The sequence below is a fragment of the Sinohyriopsis cumingii genome, chromosome 8, assembly GCF_028554795.1.
Source record: "Sinohyriopsis cumingii isolate HCF-2022 chromosome 8, ASM2855479v2, whole genome shotgun sequence".
In the NCBI taxonomy this organism is placed as follows: Eukaryota; Metazoa; Mollusca; class Bivalvia; order Unionida; family Unionidae; genus Sinohyriopsis; species Sinohyriopsis cumingii.
The window spans coordinates 90175851-90191791 of NC_142968.1; the positions used below are offsets into that span (position 1 = coordinate 90175851).

The window sequence follows — 15941 nt, forward strand, 5'->3', positions numbered from 1 at the left end:
AACAGAACTGGTAGATTTTGAGGTTGTAGTTGATAAATGTCAGTTGGTCACACTGCTTCACAGGCTTGATGGTGAAAATGTTATCTCGAGATTTGAAAGTGTATGAAAAGATCATTCTGTGAAAAAATAATTATACAACTGTAAAGATAATTTTACTCTCAAACCTTTTTGTAGATAATAGATATGTACCAAAAGGGTCAAATGATTAAGATCCGTGTTAAATTTAATATATACTACACTGCTATAAATTAAACAAAACAGTGTATGTGACTTGAGGCATGTTGATAACAGGTGTTTTATTGATAGCACACTGCACTATGTGATTTGTTACATGTATAACACGGCAACAGACCCCATGAGGTAAAGGGTTACTATCCCCAATATTGATATCATACAGTCGAGAGTTTGGGTGGGGTGGGAGTGTTAGCTGCCTAATCATTGTCAAAAATGGTATATAATAAAGGGTAGGGTAAAACACCCAAATTTGCTTTGCAATGGAAGATTACATATACTATCTCAAAATATGTATAAATCAGCATGTTCGTCGTATTTGGCAAAATATGTGGAATGAGAACCCCAAACATAAACCTGAGAATATAACACAGTGGACTGCTCTGGTGGCTTAGTGGATAGAGTGTCTGCCTTGGATGTGGCAGGTCGTGGGTTTGAACCTTGGACGAGTCATACCAAAGACTTCAAGAAATGGTACTAACAGCTGCCTCACTTGGCACTCAGCATCAAGAGGTTAGTGTTAGGACTGGTCGGCCTGCTGTCAGGATAATGTGACTGGGTGGGACATCATGCTACATGTCTGCAGCATGATGCTTCAGTGCTAGACATCACTATAAACTACCACAATACAGACATTGTAGTGATATGACTGAAAGATTATTAAAGCTACATTCAAAATTTAAATCACACACAAACCACCCTTTTTTTTAGCTGGTTTTTTTTTTTTTGAAGACCAAAATCATGTTTGTAAAGTGCAACGGCAGTGTGTCATATTGAAACAGCTAATAACCGGTGTCTTTAGGAAAGTCATCGAGGTGGGAAGATCACCTGTTAAGGATGAAACTAGGGAGAATGAAATATCAAACGGTTTGCTGCAGAGCATGGCACCAAAAGTGATAATAGAGAAATGTAGAGCATGTTTACTATGGTTTAGACGTTGCAGAAAATCTGATAGAAAAATCTAAGGAAAAACATGCATGAAATATGGAAAATTGCATGTATCATGAAAGCCAGTTTCTGAATCATACTGGCCATAACTCAACAGTTTTGCCTTTACTAACAGCCGAATGAAAGGAGATATAGTTTACAAAGTAGAATTAACATTACTCCAATGAATATGGTAACCACAGACCTTTTAAATTCTCATCACTGTTATATTTAAGAAGAAAAAAAAGAATATCTACAAAAGAAACATAACAAAATCCTATATAGATACATAATTTGATAATATATATGGAAAGGATTTTCCCATTTTTTCCCAATGATTTCTTGTGAAAGTGATCAAGGCCTGTGGGCTAACATGAAACAGTAAAGAAACTTGTGCCTATAGTGATGTGTGTGTGTGGTCTACTAGATCAGCTTGCAAAGGTTTTTGGAAGAGGAGTGATAAGAAAGAGAATATTACGAGAAGAGCAACAATAAAGTATGTAGATACCTTGTACATTATTGTCAAAGAAATGACAAAATCATTAAATGCTTGATTTAAATTGGGTGTTTCTACACCCTATAATAATGACATCTCCCATCAACTACCAATTCACATAGTTTGCTATGATTGCTCCTGCTTCCAGTAGAAGTGAGGGACCTGCTTGTCTTAAAATTTCTGGTAGCATCTCTGTATCAAATGAAAATATCTATCAGTTAAAATGTAGGTAATGACCGCTGGTAGCCATACATAAAGAAATGGAAGGTGCTTGGCTCATTGGTTAGCATGCTGGAATTTCAATTGAAAGGGGGACAGGTTTGAAATCTACTAACTGACCAGCCTAGCTCAGCTACTATTATGTGACCTCCGGCAAGGCACTTGACTCCAATTGCCTGACCACTAAACAAACTACTTGTGTTGCTGTTAACCTCCAAACTAAAACTTGAGGGGAAAAAGGATTATCAAGTGAAATTTGTGTTTCTAAATTTGGCTTCATTTTAGTCATCATAAATGTGATGTGCCTCCTTGTATTTGAAATGTTAAAATGTGATACCTGACCATCACAGTGATGCATGCTAGTGTTTCCTTGAGAATCTAATTTAGTACCGTGTTTTGATTCCTGACTTGCATAAGTGTTAGTTGTATTATTGTGCTCACTTACAAGTTGACCAGCATTGTATTATCATCTTAAGACTTTTGTGTCAAATAAACTTAAAGGTTAATTAAAAGTCTTGCTATTCGTTCCCATGTAAGAGTTAGTGGTCACAGATAAATGTTAAATCAACCATTATCAATTGATTAATATTGCTGCCGTGCATTATTTTCTGATGGATATTATACCATCTTGGCTAAGGGTAGTCCTGCAGGGACTGTTTGTGAAGAATCTTCTATTCACATCAACATTATAGAAATTAGGGTAGTCTAGCATTTAAAGTGTGCATTAACCACACAAAACATTGCTGTGTTTTATTAGCTGTGGACAACACATCAGCAGTAATTTTCTTAAGGACTTGGGGGAGGGCACTCGTGTTCCTTCCTTCTGCTTGGAATTCTGACAACTCTTCATTAGACAGATTCAGAGATCATTCTCATGGTCATTCATACTCTGAGCATGAGTATTCTGGATGACTGCTTGGCAGTCCTCATTGAATTGTCTCTTCATCAATCAGTAGCATAGACACTTTTTTCATTGGGGAAAGCCAGTGGTAGACCTGTCCACAGTGGGCTGAACAACAAGCTCCCTCATGATGTCTCTCCAGTGTCAGAACAGAGGGCATTTGCAGTGAACACCATCAGTTTCAGTTGGGATCCACTTCATGCCTACACATTCCACACTTTCCAAATAATCCCTTGGTACTTCCAAGTCATTGCTCATTCTGATAGCTCCCATGTGAACCCAGTGAATGTGGTTCAGCAGTCTCCTTGACCTGTTGTTCAACAATCCCAGACTGTTATTGCAGTGGAAAATCTGCTGTTGCAGCACAGATGGTCCTTTGTGCACAGCACTACTAAAATCCACCTTCACCCTCTGGCTTGTATCTAATGTCCACCAGGCCTGTGAGCCCAGTTGCCAGACACATTACTTTAAAGTTAGATAGGAATTGACTTCCAAAATTTATGATGCCAAGTGGAACAATTTTTTGCAACTGCTGGAGTTAAATGTATTAATCCTATCTGCTTTCCATTAACTGCAATTGAAGAGTTTCATCAATTTCATTTTAACTTTAAAGATGGCTGGGTATCCTCCATATAGGGTTGTAGAATAATTGGCTGGCACTGTTAAGTTCTCTGCAGGGTTGGACCCATCCTTTCAGAGCTAATCAGTTACTTCAAGCTCCACAGACCAGTCTCCTTTTTGGTTAACAATGGATTAGAATCTTTCATTTGTTCTCAGGTTATTATCTAATATTTGAATATTGGGTGAAGCTTCTTTTGAGAACCTTAACCTTAAACTAGTCTTCCTGATCTCCCTAGCATTGGTGAGGAGAAGGAGTGAAATTCATGTTTCATTGGTGGAAAATATTGTTGACATTACAGTAGTAACGATGATTTAATCTTTCTTCCTCAAGAACCTGAGTTTGTGCTCAAGAATCTGCACACCCTGATAGCTCCTGTTCCTAATGAAATCCCAGTTCATAGTCTTGTCTTTGCTGGGAATGATCAAGATAGGCTCCTTTGCTCAGTTGGATCCCTACAGTTCTATCTATTCAAGCTAAGAAAGGTGATACGTAACATTTTCTCATTCACAAAAGTACACTGATATTCAGCAGCCACTAGTTCGAGGTGTAATGAGGTAATATGTGAATTTTGAAGACATCACCAAATTTGAATACTCCTTGCATATGTATGTCAATATTGCACATAGATTACAACAAAAAAACCCCAACATTCCTTGACCTGTTGAACTATTTCAGATCTTTAAAAGAACTTATCGTTATCTCAGTGAGAGAGATCTCTTCATGAAAATTATAACACATGATGTCAGGATGTTGTTGCATCTTGAATAATTGCTTGTTGGATGATGTCATAAAATCTAAATTCTGGTGATCTCACCCCACTTTTCATTTAATGTTGGATCATTGTCGCATGAAAGAGAGGGTATTGTGCTTTGTACCCATACTTATCAGCTGTCATACAGTCTGTAATAGAATATCCTACTGACAGCATTTAACTCGTTAATCCCTGGTACCACGTTTATGCATCTTGAGTTTGTACCTTTCATCCAATATCTGTATGTCAGTCATTTAAGATATACCAGAGTGAATGGTATTGCAGAAAAAAAGTAGACAGATGTAGCTCTACAAGTGATACCAAATAATCTGGACTTTCTACTCGCATTACAAAATACAGAGGAAAAATATTCTTTTGAAACCCTATTTTTTTATACACCAAACATTCATTGCCTGAATCATATTTGTGTCTGGATTTTAGACTTTTTGGCCTGAGATGTTAGGCAGACCATTATGAACTGCACACATGTGAACCTTTGCAAAACCAAAGACAAGTTGGAGATTTGGAGTTAATAGTGGCCAGGATACAAAAATGATGGGTCCAATAAGCAGAAAAAAAAGAAGACACCCCCCCCCCACTTTCACCGTTCTACACATGCATGAACGAAATAACCAGAGATAATGGTTTCTAACACAACTGTGCATCCAGCTAAATGACCATCTCTTGGAGGCGGCAGATATATTTGGATGTATTCAGAAGTAATCCCAAAATGTGTTTCCTGCTCCCATTCAGGCAAAAATGACAAAATTCTTCAGGGTTAATGAGTTAATATGTGAATTTTGATGACGTCACCAAATTTGAATACTCCTTGTATATTTGATAATTGTTATGCCAATATTGCACATAAATTACAAAAATAACTATTCCTTGACAATTTATGTGAAATTTCCAAAATTTTGTTAACAGCTCATCTTTACACACCATCACCCTACCACATCAGCTCTGACATAAAACACGTGTTCATCCTAAGTAGACCTAAGTGAAAATAGTGCTGCTCAGATATCCAGTATGATTGCCACAGTAAACATCGTGAAAATGTTGCTACTTTTAATAAGTAGATGATCATATCAAAAGGGTTTTCACTAACAAAGATAAAAAGACTTTTTATGATGTCTTGTTGGTCCTACATGAAAAGGATATTGATATGACATCCAGAATTACCACTATGGCAACCATATTCAAAATCTTGTTATTGCTATTTCCTTGGAAAGTTGTTCCAACATAGTTTTTGTTTTGTTTTTCCCAGAAGACTTCTTGTGCATCCCATTGGTCTTAAATAAAATATTTTAATCTGGCATCTAATGTACAGTGGCCATTTTGAAAATTATATCACTATTCTTGGATGGAAAATCATATCAGCATTGGGTTTTCACTAGAAGATTCTTGCGATTTCCAGGTGCCACCAAGTAAAAATACTCTCGATCTAACATTCAGTATGGCCAATAATACCGCCATCTTGAATTTTGTTATTGCTGCTTCTTCCAGATTGGAAGGTCATATCACCATTGGGGTTTTAATCGGAAGACAGATTAAATAATTTTGTTGGTATGGATGAAAATAGTACTGATCTGACCTGATCTCATATCTCACAATGAACATGCTGAAAATCTTGTTGCCTGTTCTGAATGAATGATCACATCTATATTAGTTACTCGAGTAAAGTCTTCCTATGGTGCCTTTTATGTCCTAAATGAAAATTATGCACATCTTAATCTAATATTGCTGCTACAGTAGCTAGTTTGATAATCGCACTGAGGAAAAGTAGAGATGGTTTCAACACTAAGCAATTAAAAAAGGGAATGAATTCCTGGAAATTCTTTTTGGACAGTAGAGTGTAAGACCATTTGAGATTGGAGATTGGAACAATGTCCTTAGATTGGGGTTTATTGCCAGAAATAGATACAGCAAAGCAATAATAGCAGTGAAATATTACATAATGAAACTAAATTCTCCTCAAACCACATAATTGTCACCTGACGACATTTGTAAATGGAGATTGTATACAGGTCAGCCCTACAGGAACACAAAGCTGCCCCCAGACGGTGCAGAGTACAACTAAGCTACACCTGGGAGAAAATCACTCCTAAAAGAGACTAGTGTCAAGTTTGGTATGAATTTATGTGGATTCTACAAACCATGAACATAAAGACCAACAAACGCTAACACTTAACTGTCTGTTGATTTAAAATGCAAATGAAATAACATTTTTCACCCAAAAGATGAACATTGATACCATTGAAAATAAGTGTTAAACCTCACCTTTATATCACCTTTGTTTTTGCAGGAAAATGGCATAACAATTAGGAATTTGGACCATGAGACAATAACCACCTTTGATGCTCAGTATGTAGATGCCATAAGGTCTTTGTGGGCAGATAGCGGGATAATGGAGTGCTATGACAGACGACGAGAGTACCAGCTATCAGACTCTGCAAAATAGTAAGTTCACACTGTTTAAATGTATTTGTCTAGTGTGGTAAATATAGGACATTATAGTCTCTTTGGAGTTCATGGTTTCAGTAGTTGCTATTTCAAGACATTCAGTTTCATGCCAGGAGATTGTAACTCTCCTGGCATAAAACTGAAGGTCTTGAAGTAGTTCTCAGATTGTGGTTAAGTTTCCACTCAAAGCTAGTCAATAATGAGTTTTCAAAGTTACATCTTCTGTGATTTGTTGAGGTAAAAAAAACCAAAAAAACAAGAATGTTACGCTAAGACTCTGACTTGCAGATCACATTAGCTCTTTCCTTGATCCTGGAAGTTTTTAGGATCCTGTAATTTTGGGATGTGGAACACCTGTTTGATTACTTCGCTCAAGAGCAAATGAGTTTGTATTATGGCCCAATGGACACTCAAAGCACATTTCAATCATTCTTGAGATTTATTAAGTTTACATCATCAAGATCACAATTATCCATGTATTTTAATGATCTGATCAAGTATCAGATTAACCCTTTACCTCATGCGAGCGTCTTTGGGCGCCTCTACACCATTCACATGGAAGCGCCTTTTCACGCCTCGACTCGAGTCGCATGGAAGCGCCTTTTGACGTCGGCTGTAAACATCAGCCATTTTAAGCCGGTTTTCATAGAGCCACCTTCGTTGAAAACCCCATATTAGATACTACATTCATTTCTGCAAATGACAATTACATCAGATCACGTGGTCACTGTTTATGCACTGGTCGATATCTGCTATTTAAAGTAACTGGGTCGTAATCTCCACTCTCCAAAATAGCGGTCATAGATTTCATTCAGTACTTAAGAAGTTTTCACGATTAGAATCACAACTATGAAAGATTCAGTAACCAGGTAAAGGCTCTGATATTGATGAAGGCTGCAATTAGTTTTTATAAATTATCAAATTCAGATGACTTAGTGATGTAGATGCAGACAAAAATCTTGTAAATTTCAGGTATGAGAAATGGCATCTACATATACATGCCAACCATTACAGTTTTGGCGTAATCATTACGCTTTTTTTTAACTAAATTACGCCTTACACGTAAACATGTATGGATTACGCTTTCTTGGTATATCCACCTTCCCCAAATAATAAATTGTTTGTTTTCTTGTTTTTATTAACATCCCATTAATCCCACAGACCGTATTTTAGAAAAGACAGTTTCTATATAACTACAGTATAAGAGTACGCTTGTGCGTCCACTTTCCTAACAGTATTATGTTCTATTTATAGCAACAATCCTATTACACAGAAACATGCTGGTTGTACTTTCAAACTTTTGACCTCGTATTCTATTTATAGCAGCCGTATGGCTTAGTGAGGAGAGACCAGACTGGTTTTCTAATTTTTAATCTTTACGCGCAGATTCTATTTTTCTAATTTATATTTAGTACAGAACCAGTCTATAGGTATTTGGCGCTAAAATTTATTTTAGTCGATGCATGTATGAGAGCAAAAATATCTCCTTTCAAATAATTTCACAGATGGATTAAAAAAAGGCAAAAAATAAACGAAACCTAAAAAAACAATCCTCCAAAGATGAGGACACGAGGGCAGCATCATGTGACGTCTATTGCAGGCCGTGTGAAAATAATTTTACTATTTGGTTTCTAAAAGTCTTTAGATGTATTCTATAGTCAGAATATACATGCTCGTTTGTATCCCCCTGCCGATTCCAATAACGAAAAGCATGAACAAGATCAGAAATCCACAGAACTTACTCAGTTCATTCATTAATTTATAATTTGTAACCTGATTGCCACCATGATGTCAATAACACCGTCATCATCTGTGAGTTTCATGCTTAACGGAAGTTTTCAATACAATAGACAGATATGCTCGAGATCCATTTCCAGTTCACGGAAAAGTTCATTTTCAGCAAAGGGGTGTGTGCACAACTATAGATGTACATACGTATGTCATCTGCTTCCAACATTTACAATGTCAAATCAAGCAAAAGAAAAGAAGGACAACAGATCTTCCATGGATTTAACATGCGGTTTACTTTCAGTGTTCATGTCTGCAAAGTGATGTCAGTTATGGAATTATCCGGCAGTTACCGAACAGGATGAAATACGTCATTATGTTGTCTGATGGAAATAAACTAGCCCATAGTGTACACAGTATGGTGCTGTGTTAGTATGGAAAAGTCCGTTAAGCATGAAAGGTGCAGTTGAAACCAGTATTAGTGCCATTCTGGTCACAGTCAGGTTAGAAATTATAAATAAATGATTCAGTTCACTTAAATCTGTGCACTTTTTATCACATTAAACATTTTTGTTTTTGAAATCAGTAAGGGTTACAAACAGACAGGGATGTAGAGTCAGATAGTCGATGTTTGTGTTAGAGCACATATTTTTTCAAAGAATTTCACAGGTGGATCAGAAAAAGACAAAAAAAAAATGAATCCTGCAAAGATCAATAGATGAATGGCATAATACAGCATTCCATTCTCGGGCACAGAGACTTGTATCGTTGCTTAAAATTGACCTGTAAAACTGACCTGTCATACATGTACTATATAGTACATGTATGACAGGTCAGTTTTAAGCAACGATACTAGTCCCTGTATTCTAGAGCAGCATCATGCTCATTGCAGTCTGTGCGGAAATGATTTTAATATTGAGCATGGTGGTCAATGTTATGTGGAGAAACACTTGAAAACAAAGAAACACAATGAATTAGCTCATCTTACGAATTCCATTACTAAGGTAACTTCTTATCTACAGCAGAACTAAAGTGCGGACATGAATGTTATGAATGCAGAGGTGTTATTTACGGAGTTCTTAATAGAAAGATAATGAAGATCTTGCTAATGGTGCAGAAGCAAGAGAATTCAAAGAACCCAATTCTACTCTAGCTGTGAAGGTGTTCTATGATAATGTTAGAGATTATTATGCTACAGCCTGTGAGTACATGCTCCAGAAATTCCCATATGGAGATGGTGTGCAAAAACATTCATGTTCTTAGCTGGTACAAAGTGTTTTAAAATGCAACATGAAAATCTGTTGCTTTCGAAAGCTAAAAGTGCTACATATGAAAACTTGAAGCAGTAAAGGATGTTAAAAGATGAGAGGGGCAAATAAATCATTGTTTATTGAATTTTTAGCATGTTGTATGTGGATTCCTCTTTTTCTGATTGGATTCCTCTTTTTGTTCACTTGGATTATACTTTTTCCTCATCAGAGGTTGGCATGTATGCATCTACGGTTGGTCACGCGGCCTCACTGACATGATGGTGAATGAGTTCTCTCAAGATTTTAAAGCACATAAAAAATTCTTACGCGAAAAATAATTACACAGCTATAACACTCGGAGTTTACTCTTAAATTTTTCCACATATAATATATGTGTACCAAAAATGTAAAATGGTTAAAATTGCTGTTAAACGTAACATACACTACATTGCTTAACAGTTCACAGGCAGGTCTATGCGTATGGGGTCGGCTAGGTAACAGGTGTTCTGTTTATAGCGCGCTGCACTTTGTAACTATGCTCTATGAGGTAAAGGGTTAATAGAACTTGTGAAACACTGGAGAGGCCACATTTCTGATCAGGTTTGGTGAGTAATCCTTATTTCATAAAGATCTGGGATGAGTTTTATTCTGATCAACATTTAAAAAATTTAATGTGGTGGTCTTTCATCTGATTTTACAGAGCTTGTGAACACAGACTGTATTTCTGAATATATTTTGATCAAGTTAGTGAGTTCAGTCATCAGTGAGATCCACACATGCTAATCAGGTGATCTTGCACATGGTTGGTTGATATTGTTAACACTTCATGAGGACAGATACTTGATCTGTAATCTGTAGCCTGTATGAACAGTGCTGCTTGGTGCTCATGTAAAACTATCCTTTAAGTCGGTTCATACAGTTAATTGTCATTGAGGCAGTTAAACATGAGGCAGTCAGATCAACAACCACAATGTCACAGCTAAGTGTCATGTCCTTTGAGGGAAAGATCGTAACCTAATTTGAATGGGTAAAGTAAACGAAACTTGGTTTTTGTGAAGCTAGGTGGATGAAAGAGATGCATATTGAAGACTTAAGTTGTTACACATTATTCACTTGAATGAGAATGTTTAAACTCTCATTATTGAAGATTATTGGCAAGTTTGTGATCAGTGGTCTTGTTTGTTCAAAGTTGGAGATATGGTCCATATATAAAATAAAAAACCCAATTATTTCCATAGTTGGAACTGTATACAAGTTTGAACGCAAAATGTTGAAATGCATTGTGATTCAGGAAAGGATGAGCCATCTGCCATTTGAGCAAAGCCCAGAAAAACTCAATTTCAGAGAATGGATTGATAGTTCGACATTTTGTGTCAACAGCAGCAAGAGGTAGCATTTGTTTATTTTATTTTTTTTGGTGCTTACTATAAATACTATATTGATATGAGTCATTCTGGAGTGTATGACATCTGTTGATATAGCAACAGAACAATGCATAAATGAAGAACTGGATCCCTGAAGTAACTAACATGTTTAAGCAACCTTCACGTCACAAGAGCTGAAGTACTTTTCAACAGTTTTATTGCAGAGCACAATCTGCCATTCGTGGCTGCAGATCACTTTCCCGACCTGCTTGTTTGCGATTCCCCTACAGATTTGCAGTTGCAGAAGGGTCATTTTCTTTGATGAGATCTTGCGGAAGAGTGAACAGTACCATCCTGTTTCCATTGTGAGCAAAGATGAACACAACCAACTCTTACATTACCTTCAAATCCCCCACAGAACTACTGAGAGCAGCAGAGACTGCATCTAATTAAGACTGTAATTATGGTCCAATTGATTTTTTTTATATATTGTCTGTGCGGTTGTGAATATGTGAATGGGAGCACATATGTACTTCTATGTGTTTCTTGGTGATATTTGATGATGCTAAATCTACCAGATATCTTTAGTTGCTACAGTACATGCATCATAGACTAAAGATTGAGCACTCATTCCGGTGGATGTGGTAGTGGCCAAGAGTGTTGCCTAAGCTTATTGGACATCTACTCAATCTAATGGAAATCCATAACAGATAACCATAATTGGCTTTTGATTTCATTTGCTCTACTAATTAACACACAAAACAAACATGGGAGAAATCACAGTGTCATAATCCAGTCACAATTTAATCCTTGTACTAGCTACACAGTAATAAAATTCTGATGCTATTTAGTAATGGCCTTGCAAGGTATATGCACAGACAAACAAGAATAACTGAGACAAAATATGGTATTTTAAATTTCTGGGATATACTTGCATCCCTTTTCCAAGGCAGTGATTACATCAGACGTTGCCATGCTACAATCATTTCTGTTGACAGACTGAGTGTTTACCTGTTGTGATATATGTATGCAAAAAGTAAGTGATTATATTTTTTCACTACTGTCAACCATTCATTTGGTAACATTAAACATGTCAGATTTCCGAAGAAACAATCATAAGCATATAAGCTGTTGGCAACAGAATACAGCAGCATGTGTGTGCAATAAGTCCAATTACAAACAGTAAGACTACCATAAAGGTAATACCTGTCCAGTTCTTGAGAAACTTTGGCCCATGGACAAGTGTATTTGGTGCAGAAGCAGACTGCTAACCCGTATGATTTTGCCGCAAGTCTTACAAAAATGGCCTAAAGTATGGAAAAATGGAACCAGGTAACTGGCTCATCTGTGTTTGATCTGGATCTGGGTGTCCTATTAGATTTAGTGGAATTTGTCAGGGTACCATACTAGCTTTACAGTAGTACTTAAGAAGCTTTAAATTATACATTTTCTTTATGCAGAGCATCTGCATGATGAAACTGTTCATTAAAGAATTTTGTTAAAAATAATATGGCTCCAGCAGGTCATGCATGTTGAAGATGACAGGGAAAATAAGACTCTTAAAAAGTTAAAATAATAGTACAGAAGAACAAAAAGGAATATTACGATTCTTGTGAATAAAAAGAGGAAGGGATAGACACAGTTATTTTTATTGGACATCATGTTGATTTGAGTATGTCTTGTGGCAAGAGATACAGTACAGCTCACATGTATTTTCGGAACACCATGCAACGGGGTGGTAGTAAAGAGAGGGAAGAGGATTAAGAAAAAACTCCACCTTCTCCGTTTGTGTCCTTGTGGAGTAGCTGGTTCAGCTTAAGAGAATTGCTTTACACACCACACTCTCTCGTAGAGATTTTGATTATGACTACTGCGGAGTGGACGTGGTCACGGTGGTCTCCATCAAATGGGCATGGCTTATTGCGAATGACCCCTGCAAGAATGCTCTTTAGAGAGAGAGATATCAATTTATTTACATTATCAGTTGATTATACATATTTCCTAGTTCTAATGAAGTCTATGTAATAGATGTGATGCCAAATCAAATTTTAGATAATAGTGTAGTCACGGTGCCTTGAAAACTGTATTAATACTACTGTACTTTTTACATTTACAAAAGGCTGATTATCACCTTTTGTAAAAGTTTGATGCTTTTACTATATTCAAAGGAATCTTAACAAACTTGCGCAAAGACTTGACGTGACCTTGATCTTCTTTTGAACTGTGCCAAGTTATCCTACTGTTTAAACCTGAAAAGTAATCCTCTGAGGTATGTACATTATACTCCAGATGGCAGCCGCTTCATTAAAAAAAAACACAACTGAATTTAGTATTCAATGCAAAGCACATGTTTAGTCATTGAAAGTAATGACCCAGTCCCGAAGCTGAATATACACATGCACAGCTACGAACTTTACTTCAGTTCTGACTGAATTTTGTCAGTTTATTTATGGTTCTTTCTGACAGGGGCATTTTTTTTTCAGTTCATTCATGCATCACAATATAAAATTGTTTCAAATGATATTACCCTTTGGAAACTTGAATGGTCTGTACCTAATAAAGAATTATCTTATGCACGTTCTGCAGAAATAGAGATAGTGACCATTGTAAACACTTGTAAAACTAGCACCAGAAGATGACATCAGTGTCAGTGGGAAAGACACATTTTTTTCTACCACAAAGCCATTTGACTTTGCACATTGTAGTTTGCAGCTCAAAAAAATGGTTTTATCACTAACAGACCTGCCAACTCTTGCAGTTTTGCCACAAGTCTTACAAAAATTACTCTTAAAATACAAACTTATGGCATACAAGCAAAAGCTGCGGAAAAATGATAGTTTCCGAAAAATCCAGATTATCGGTTTATCCATGTTTGATATGGCTCATGCTTTAATTTATGGATTAATGAAAGAAATCAGGGAACCAGATCAACTTTACAGCGGCACCCCAGATGCTTTAAACTGCACCTATTTGTCACGCAAAGCATCTACATGATCAGACTGTTGATTATATATATAAAAATTAAATGGCATCCAAAAAGCAATGCATGTTTAAGACGAAAGGGAAAATATGCTTCTAAAAAGTGTTAATAATCAACACAGAAGAACAAAAAGGAGTATTCAGATTCTTGTGAATAAAAGCTGGAAAGGACACAACTACGTTTATTGGACATCATGTGCCAATTTGAATGTCTTGTGGTGGGTGATATCATTGCCATCTTCATGTGCAATGGAAAAAGAATTTCCAAGAATTTACGTCAAGTTGAGAGATAGCAACAAGCCATTGAGTTGCATAGGGTTTGGAACTAAAGGTCCCCAACTTTCCTAAAAAGGGCCTGAAAGTAAGTCTGTCTGTGTTTACTTCAAGTGTGAACAATACCCAGTATACATGTGCAAGAATAAACAGCTAGATTTCAAATGACAAGTGACTATGTTTATGTGTTGGTTATGGTTTTTTTTGGGGTAGGGGCCCTAACGAGTTCTCAGTAATATCTTGTTCTATTTCTTCTTTCATCCAATCACAGGATTATAGAGGGGTTATTTAAACTTTAGATTTGTATTATAAGAAAGACCATACCATTCCTTTTCTTATTTGAAAGTAATTTAAATTGTGATGAATGTAATAACAATAAAAATATCTTGTTTGGGAAGAACAGTCTTGCCCCATAAATTAAATGGACAGTCCCTTGCAGTACACGTGTAGTTAAAATTTAACAAGTATGTATATTTGACCTTGTGACTGGCTCTTTACCTGATTTGTAAAAGATTCAGAATTTGTTTTTTAAAACAATGGACAAAGACCTTATTCACCCCCCAGGCAATATGGATTAACTCTAAAGACAAACAATATACACAACCACTGTCTTAATTTTGGCACTACAATGGCAATTCGTGACATGTACATTAGCCTGGTTTATGGACTGTAGCTTAGTTATTTTTTGTATAGTTATTTTTAATAGTTTTTTTTCTTTCTTTTTATGTTTTTTTTTATCAGAACAATTTTTACTAATCAAATGGTCATTACAAATGATTTCATAAAGGTCAGTGGTGGTTGTCTCTTCTCACAATGCAGTCATTCATAGAGCTGGATACTGGGTCCTACTCGTTACATTTGGGCAGAAGCTACAATAATGCAGGGAACCATGCTAAGTGCTGGAATACTCTGCATGTACTTTAGTTTGGTTTACAATAGAAAATATAGAACACTGTAATTATACCTACAAGATTTCAGATATATTTTTTATATAGAACCGTATTAGTGGTCATTGTTACATTGATTCAATAAAGGTCGGTGGAGTTTATCCCAGTTTATGAAGGAGATTGGTTTACATTGATAAACCATTTGGGAAATGTCTAAAGCACAACAGCAGTGTCTCGTGTTGAACAAAAGATAACTGATTTCTTCAGGAAAGTTAGGGAGGTAGAAAGATGAGTTCAGAACAAAACTGGGGGGGGGGGGATGAAATATCAGATGATTGCCTACTAAGTGAACATAGCATTGAAAGCATTGATGCAAAAATAACTGGCTTGTTGTCTACTGTAGTTTAGACCTTGCAGAAAATAATTTACCCATGTCCTTGATTCACACCCACTGGCATTAGTCTAAAAAAAATATCAGTGGATGTCATATTCACAAATTTTTGATGTTGGGATTCAGTTAAAAGAAATGGAAAGAAAATTACGTAAAATACAAGCAAAGAAAAGATAATTACCAAAAGAGCATTATGATATTTCAAAACAAAATGCTCATTAGGCAGGGCTTGTGAAGTTTATAGCTAGAATATGGGCAAGAATCCAGTGTTTTGCTTTTTTGTCAAGTTTGCCAGATATGCATCTATATTTAACACGGTCATACTAGTTGTGGGTTTTGAAGTATTATGATATACATGTGTGTCGAAAACACATTCAGTGTGTGAAGTATGAAGAGGCATCAAATAAACCTAAATGTGCAGATGCCAAATTATTGAAAACAAATGTAGAGTTCAGTCTT

At 36.3% G+C, this 15941-nt stretch overlaps 1 protein-coding gene across 2 annotated transcripts in view; it reads left to right on the top strand.

Annotated features, from left to right (window-relative positions):
* Positions 1-15941, top strand: part of LOC149794121 (guanine nucleotide-binding protein G(q) subunit alpha) — a 107970-nt gene that overhangs the window by 63122 nt on the left and 28907 nt on the right. For both annotated transcript variants that reach the window (XM_089968106.1, XM_089968105.1), the window contains exon 3: positions 6453-6607. In XM_089968106.1, coding sequence (XP_089824232.1) covers positions 6453-6607 — 155 coding nt within the window. The remainder of the gene's footprint in view (positions 1-6452; positions 6608-15941) is intronic.